This window comes from Habropoda laboriosa, unplaced genomic scaffold (assembly GCF_001263275.1).
Source record: "Habropoda laboriosa isolate 0110345459 unplaced genomic scaffold, ASM126327v1 scaffold786, whole genome shotgun sequence".
Taxonomy (NCBI): domain Eukaryota; kingdom Metazoa; phylum Arthropoda; class Insecta; order Hymenoptera; family Apidae; genus Habropoda; species Habropoda laboriosa.
Window position 1 is genome coordinate 213,219 of NW_017100969.1, and position 8,580 is coordinate 221,798.

Genomic DNA, 8,580 nt, shown 5'->3' on the forward strand with positions numbered 1-8,580 from the left:
TCTCACAAGACATACTCACATTGATCACATTCGCTAAATGAGCTAGTTAGGTCAATGGCAAATTTGAGAAATAAATTACACACACAAAAATGGTCCCTGAGCGCGGGCTCTACGGGCGCTGTGATTGGCCAGTGTTTTTCGTTAATAATTCGAAAACGAAGCTTCAAGCTACATTTTGGAAAAGGAGAAAGTTGTTCAGAGTCACCCCAGCAACCCCCCATTTCCGGATTTTCCCAGAGTTACGGGACACCCTGTATACATACGTACACATTGGACAAGGGAATCAGTGCAATTTAACAAATGGGAGTAAAATTGGGCTGCAAACAAAAAAGTGAATTACCAGTTAATAAAACAATAACTTTTAAAATATTAACTCAAAACCTTCAACAGAATTTTGCAAAAATTAGTAAATGAATTGACTTGAAATTTAGCATACATACGGGGTATCCCATTAATTCTATCAATCTCAAATATGTCCTTTATTTCAAGAAACGGGCGAAATCAGTAACTACAAATGTTATACGGTTGCAAGAAAGACATAACACGATGGTGATACTTTCTTAACAGGTTGAGGCGCAGACGAGATCTGGAGGGCCATTTTGCTCATTTAAACAGAATGTTCTATTTTATATAGTCAAATTCGGTAGAGCACTAAAATACATTTACCCTAAGCCTCGCCGTTACTGAAATATTCTTTGATGTAAATTTCTCATAGCCATAGGATTCTCCACTGTCCAATAGTGCATATTATGTAAAGCAGTATATCAACGAGAAGAAGCATTATTGAATTTGTAACTGTTTTTGAGCCCGTACGTAAAATTTAGCGCATTCCACAAAATTCGTACCATATAACCACTATGTCTGATGAAGGCTAAATTTGTGACGAACGAGGATTCGTTGTACCTGCGCCTGCGCATACTAGATCGACGTTCAATCTGTCATACACTAATCTGAAAGTCACGATTCACCGTTGTAAGAACATTAATTTCGTTGTCTGCACTAGTTACAGAGTTTTTACAACTATTCTTACGAACAACGAGACTTCCGATTTCTCTAAATTTTTCGACACAATCATTCGGTGTGAAGACATGTGTGGTTTGGAAGTTTTGAATTTTCAATTACATTTTTCCTACTTTCTCCGTAAACAACGAGTCATACATATAATAAGGCTGCTATACATACAGATATAACTACCGAACGGAATCATTCTTTATGTAGAATGTCACTGTGAAAAAAAATTTTTACCTTCAATTTTTCAAGGTCGTACAAATGGAATGCCATATTTTTGTCATATCACTTATCGTTCAGTAGTTATATCAAACGACACTTATCGTGAAGCACCCTGTATAGTAAAGAGGTACTCATTCTTCGAACGATATTGATCACTGAATGAGAAAGTGAGAGGTGTCGAAGGTTTAACAATGTCAGTTCGCGATATTTACTACCTATTGTTTGTTTATATCTGAAGTACTAAGCATAGCTTCGAATATGTTTCATAATGAAAGTAACAGAATGGACAAAGTTGAATATCTTAAAAACGGTGGGTTTTACAATAAATGTACCTTAATACTTTTATACTCACAACTCGCTATTCTATTGGGTTTGACTATAAAAAGTAAGACATTCCAATAAAAAAAAAAAAATTGACCTGCGGATCTCCTCTACGCCTTTACTTGTAATGAAACTAGTACCACCGCGTTATACATTCCTTACAAACATGCAACTTCTGAAAGTACGTTCTCGCTTATTACTAAAAATAATGGAGATAATGTTCATGAAATACCCTAATCAATATATTTCGAATAAAGTATCTCTGATATATCTTGATATTAAGACAGGGCCGCCTTTACCATAAGGCGCATTAGGCTGGAGCCTCACTCTCTATGGGGCCACATTTTAAAACCTTGTGTTATTTTTATTTGATTAAAATCAGTTATTATGGAAATATCGACTTTTATTTTCAATAAACTTGAAAAAATATGTGTATGAATTTGATTCACTGAAACAGACTTGTTCTTTTGAGGCCTCGTAATGATGTTGCGCCTAGGGCCTCGAAAAGTATAAATGCGGCCCTGTATTAAGGTATATGTTTAAAAGCGAAAGCTAGAAATTTCAGCGAAATGTTTCGAATACTTTCACTTTGTCAGTTTTTCAATTTTTTACTTCTCTTGCAGTTTGAATATAGTGCTGTCCATACAGATTAATTATATACTAGGCTTTTTATTTTCGACTATTGGAAGAAGCGCAATCGTGCCAAACACTTTTTTGCTTTTACGTGAAATTTTTGCAATTACTAAACCAACGTGCACTGAAAATTTCATGTCATATAACAAAGTATGAACAAGTGAACGTGAGAAATTTTATAACGATATCGCGAATTGTTCATATTGTATAAAATTCCGTGGATACTTTAATTTCTCTTTTCGCATAATTTACGTAAGATATAAGCTGAAAGTGATCCTTTCTTTTATCGATTTCACCGTATGCATTACATTCTAATTTTCATTTAAAAAAGTAAGCAATTTTCGCCGCTCTAATTTATGCTATTGAAATATAATTCTTTTTCAGATCTGAGAAAATGAAGCGATTGTGTACGCTGTATTATGGAGGAAAGTATAAATAAATTTATTCTCGTCTATTTTACGTCTTTTGTAAGAGAAGAAAAGAACTGAGCAATTTTGTAGTTAAAATTAAGACAACTTGGCGTAACAAATGCCTTTCATAATGGTATTTGATATAAAATATTCTAAAATACCTGGTCATCCTTCCTGGCAGGCAGCTTTTATTTTCCAATTCTACTTTTCATTTTTTTTAGCACGGTATTATCGTATTTCACTTTTAAAACAACAGGAAACAAATTTAAAGAGAGAGTTATTAATAAAATTGGCATTTTTTGTATCTGATAGACGTTACTTTTCGTGGAATCCTAGACGACAGAGTAATTCACATGTAACCTAACCTCAGCACGGTTTCAAGATTATTGATCTACTTTAATTCTGCTTGTCCTGACAGAAGTAGAAGTCGTTCTACAGCGCGGGAAAATTCAAATTGATTCGAATTTTATGTAATGATACGCGATATAAGAAACTGTTAAACAATCTTTAAACAAAATAGATATTCACTTTCGTCAATATTATATAAAATTATCTGTTTATACTCTATTTACCAATTTATACATTAGGCTATTAAAGATCGACAATAACCAAATACCATTTCAATTGATTTAATCAAGTACCGTTTTATTTAATAATTGAATTAATTCAATTAATGGAAATATTATATTATTTTGAGGAAGTTACAACAAATTTTTACAAGAGACAATGTTAAAGTTCGAACTTTTTATAGGGGATAACATTTGTGCACTGTTGAATATTCGATGAATTAGTACCTTTTTATTAATGTTGTTAATGTTTTAACGTTATTTAAATATGCTTACCCATATGTGCATAATACAAATATGAACCAACACTTTCCGGTTTTAGTTTATACTGAAAACCTCCAAATGGTAATATCGAACATTGCGTAACCATTGGAACACCATCCATATGAGTTGAATTCTTTTGTCGTAAGCCATGCCAGTGAAACGATAACTCTGCAGACCCTAATTTGTTATACAAAACGACTTCTATTGTATCTCCAAGACATACCTAAAAGTTGACAATACTTTGATCCGCTGTTAAAAATAGAGTAAGTGGAAAACTCTGAAAACCTTGGTTACCTCTATTCGTGGTCCCGGACTTTTTCCATTGATTCCCAGAAAACTTGTCGTAGACATTATTTTATCGCGAATCACCGATTCGTCCTGGATTTTAGAGCCATTGTAAATGCTGCGAATGATAATAAAATCAAACATAATACAAGATATTCTTTTTAATTGCTCCGAGGGTGGATGGGAACAGCGTCCAATCGGTATTTGAAAATTTAACATTGATCGTCACATTTTTCAATAATAATAAATCAAATTTCATATGGACATTTGGAAAGAGCGTTCCTTCATCTTTAAAACGAGCGCAAGTGCAGAGCATTGTGTTTAAACAGAATCCAAATATTGTGACGTGTTGGCTCATTTCGTTCAATTTCGAAAATCGTTCGAGATAGGGAGTTAAAATTCTACACAGTTTAATCGCAAGAAGCTATCAACAGATTCTGCGAGTTTACACAAAATCGGTAACTGTAACTGCAGTTTTACGCGTTTTCACGTGGAATGACTCCAAGGCACTTTTCGAATAAACTTGTACATAGACCTTGTGTAGAATAACAGTTACTTTTATGCCCAGAGGATTTGTACGGCCTACATAATGCCATTATCTAGCTGCACCGTCTACAGTACAGGAAAACGTCTGTGATAGCTAATAATGGTATGAGAACCGGTTGAACATTGAAAAAATTCGAGATGCACTCTGTAACCAAGCGCATCAACCGTTAGTCTTCAGATTATGTTGGGAATCATACGTTCGCTCGACAATCATTCGAATTGACCGCGATTCTAACTGGTTTTTATTCGCTGTTTGAGATTTGGCGAACGTTCAGTTTTTGTATCATAAATTACTAACGTCTTTGTTATCTGATATTCTTTCGCATATAATATTTCTCGTTCTAAGTAAATGCAAATATTGATGACCCTTTTTTGCGTTAATTCGTTGTAAATGTAAACGTTTGTAAAACAACACGGTTGTTGAATAAAAAGAACTACACGTGATTGCTCATGTACAAGAGTATTTTGAAACTTCATTAATAGTTTTGGTTTATTCAACTTTCGAAAATGTACAGATTCCGTTACATTAAACGCAGTAACGAACTCTTGTGCTTTTATATTACCTGGTCGCGCCGCCAAGCAATTCGCCAACGAAGAATTTATAGCGGCATATTTTTTTCGAAAGCGCTTCGTCAGCACAAGACCGCAGACATTCGTGGTCATCATCTAATTTTTAAAGGAAAAATGTAAATTAACGCAAAATTGTTCAGTATAATAATATTACTTCATATACATATATACCGAAAATAATTTCCATCTCAACATACTCTGAATTTTACAAATTATGTAATATTTTTGAATGTTTTAGTTAGCTCATTTCTTATGTATTAGAGTAGCAATTAGTTCTCGCTGCTTGATTAGCAATTTTAAATGTTCACATTTAATACGGTTTAAAATAAACTTCATATTCAGTTTTCTCAATCACATTTTTGTGAATACATTCATTTTAATTTATATATTTATAAATTAATTGCTTCTATTACATTTCCATTTTCAGTTCCATTTCAATAAGTACCAAAACATTTCAAAGCAAACTAGAGAAAGATAAATCTATATTCTCACCCCACGCTTCAGAGCTGGAAATTCGTAGGGAAGTTTGAAAAATGATGAAAACGACAAAATTGTTAAACCACCACATTTTAACCCAGAAGATCTGGATTCTATTGAAGTCTGGTAATATACGGCAATCAAAGTATTACCATCGGAAATCATGAATCGATAATAACCCGGGAAATGAACACTGGCGATGTTACGCGGTTCACGATCATACGGCGACTTAGATGAACCTATCCTGGTTAGTGAAAGCAAGGCCTATGCTGCTTCTAGTTACGCAAGCTGTATTCGGTGTACATTCAAATTTTTTTTTATTCGAAAGCAAAATCCTGCCATAACTGTTATTAATCAATTTTTACGATAGCTTCATGAAAATACTGGTAACTAGTTTTGTGTATAATGAATAAAAATTGCACGAACTTTATTTGTTTTATTTAAAAAATACATTCACTTTTAGTGTAAAATAGAACATAGCAACATCATATTCAAAATATTGTAATGCAATGTTTACATAATGCACAGGTGTTTTTACATAAAAAATATGTACAAATTAGGTGACATTAATAATTTAGAAAAAGAGAATATAAACATAATACTTTCCGCTTTTGATTTTTTCCCAAGAAAACATAATAACAATATAGAGCTAAAACTGTAATGTGTATTGTTGTATTAATACTGACAAGTTTGAACGTTTTATTACAATAACAAGAGTTTTAGTAATTTTTTACTAAGATTACAAAAATAAAAGGAATTCCTTTGTGAAAAATAAATTAACGTTCGTATTATAGACGAACCCACAAAAATTAATTAGAAACATTAAACTGTAACTAATATACATGATATTCTGCAATAAAACTACAGAAATTTTCCAACATATTCAGGGAGTTATTTAAGCAACTGTTCAACTGTATTTATTCGAGTAAACTATTCACGTGTTCTTGATTTTTCATTTAAGTATACTGTAAATTTCATGTAGCCTTACAGAAATAAATCTAAGGGGGTAAAAATCAAGTGACTGAAGGAGCCATACTATAAGTCCACCTCATTTCAAACCGTATCTTGATAACGAATCTCATCTAACCTATTATTTATGTAATCTTTTTACTTAAAATAACCCATCCAACACGTTGGTGAAGTTTGACATTTTCAAACGGAACATTTCATTATCTTTGTTAAGTTTAAATACCGAAGAAAATATCAAATAGGAAAGTTGAACTGTTCACTCATTGTCAGTTACCCCTCAGAAATCCTTTCTGATAATCCTTAAGTGGCGAAGGAAGGGGGAGTTTCTCCAAACATGCCGTACTCAATATCTACATACGTGACCCTTCGCAATAATTCTATGCAATCCCAACACCGTCGTAATAGTCTCTAGCCTGAAACTATAGAGCGAGCATTGACTTCTAGAGCTCAGAAATTACACTAAATGTTCAAGGGATTAATATGACGATTAAAAAATAGATTTTGTTGTGATATCTACCCATGAAACCATTTCTGAGGTTATTTGAAGGTCATAGCATCATATATCATTAAACTCATTTCGACATCTGCTACAATGTTGCAAAGTCAGATACACTGCCGACAGAAAGATTCCGACCGCCTTTCCTATTTTCAAACATACTGTTTAATACAGTAGAATGTTGTAAAGCAGCAACGTATTCATTGTCCATTTGTTTTTTATGATAGTTTTCCCTGCTTTAATGCTTGTTTATACTATCTGTAAATTGCATAAACCATAATTAGAATTATTTTATCGAAGTAACACCTTTTAGCCATATAAGCAAAGGTAAAGTAATGAGCTCTATGGAATGCTGGCTCCGAACTTCCAGTACTTACTCAAATAGGTAATTAAGGATAGTTGTTGTCTAGGAAATATTGGCCACATTTTGTTCGGAAAACTAGTATAAAAGCCGAATAATGCGTGAAAAATTGTTAGTGTTGTAACAAAATAAGTATTGCAACACAAAATGCCATACGCACTTTGCATTCCGAAGGAAAATCAAAGCGAGAAATAGTTATCCAACTGAAATTATGAAACACAATGGTACATGATACCATTATATGTTTTCAAACTATTAGATCAGACGAATCTAAGAAACGATCTGAGAGACTGAAAGTTACAACAAAATCAGATCAACAAATTGTACTCTTAAATAAAAGCATGCAGTTTAACCTAGTGACTAGTATAAAAACAGGTCTCAAAGATGCTGGCTCATTTGAACGAATTACAATAAACAAACTTCTGCTTCGAGCAATAAATAAAACAAAACGAGGACAATGGGCCTCTACTCGTGGAGCACAGACATTTAAAAAAATAAGCTGAAGTACTGTGGCGTCTTAGTTATGTTTTAATGTGTAGAACCCACATTAGAACATGGTAGTGGGTCCATTCAAGTTTGGGAATGTTTCTCAGCTAGAGGAACAAGTAACATTATTCTTATACATGGTACACTAAACAAGGAATTTTATAAACAAATACTGGAACATCACGCGATTTCATCTGAACTACGTCTGATTGTACGAAAATTTGTGTTACAACAGAATAACAATCTCAAGCATACATTGAAAGTTTACCAAGGATTTCTAAGAGGGAAAGAAGAAGGAATACGAAGTACTATGAGATGACCAGCTCAATCGCCGGATCTAAATTCCATCGAGTTCCTCTGAGATCACCTAGATAAGAAGATTAGAGAATACTATCAAAAGTTTAAAAACGATCTCTAGGAAGTTGTACAAAATACTTGGAAAGATATTTCTCAAACAGCAATAAATAAACTAATTGATAGAATGTCTAGAATAACTAAAAAAATTAAAAAAGTGCAAAGGCTCATTTTTTTGACGAAAAGACTGTATAATTTTGACTTTGTATTATTATCATTAACAAAGACATTGTAAAATAATTTCTGTAATTTTTCGTATTTAAATACATCAGCCTATATTTAAATGTCCAAAACTATGTCTAACACTATGCAAACTTGTCGCTTCATTTTCATTAAGATAAAAATTTGTGACAAATATCGAACTGGTCGGAAACATTCTACCGGCAGTGTAAATGCGATGCCATTTAAAAACTGCTCATGACCTTTAAAAAACCTTAGAGATAGCGTCCAAACAAAATCTACTTGTAACATTATACTCGCCTCTTGTAACAGGTCAATTCGTCAATGTTCAAACCTAACAGGATGTTCTGTTTCTCATAATTTACCCGGTATATATATATATATATTACAATCATATAGATACAGACAGATTAGCTTTATAACATTCTAAAC

The 8,580-nt window shown here is 32.9% G+C and overlaps 1 protein-coding gene across 1 annotated transcript in view; it reads right to left on the bottom strand.

Moving 5' to 3' along the window:
- The window catches only part of LOC108577703 (laccase-4-like), a 39,865-nt gene extending 34,472 nt beyond the window's left edge, over positions 1 to 5,393 (bottom strand). The window contains exons 1-4 of the mRNA XM_017940894.1: positions 5,318 to 5,393; positions 4,819 to 4,921; positions 3,719 to 3,827; positions 3,437 to 3,647 (exon numbers count right to left, since the gene is read on the bottom strand). Coding sequence (XP_017796383.1) covers positions 3,437 to 3,647; positions 3,719 to 3,827; positions 4,819 to 4,921; positions 5,318 to 5,393 — 499 coding nt within the window. The remainder of the gene's footprint in view (positions 1 to 3,436; positions 3,648 to 3,718; positions 3,828 to 4,818; positions 4,922 to 5,317) is intronic.
- Positions 5,394 to 8,580: the final 3,187 nt, after the last annotated feature.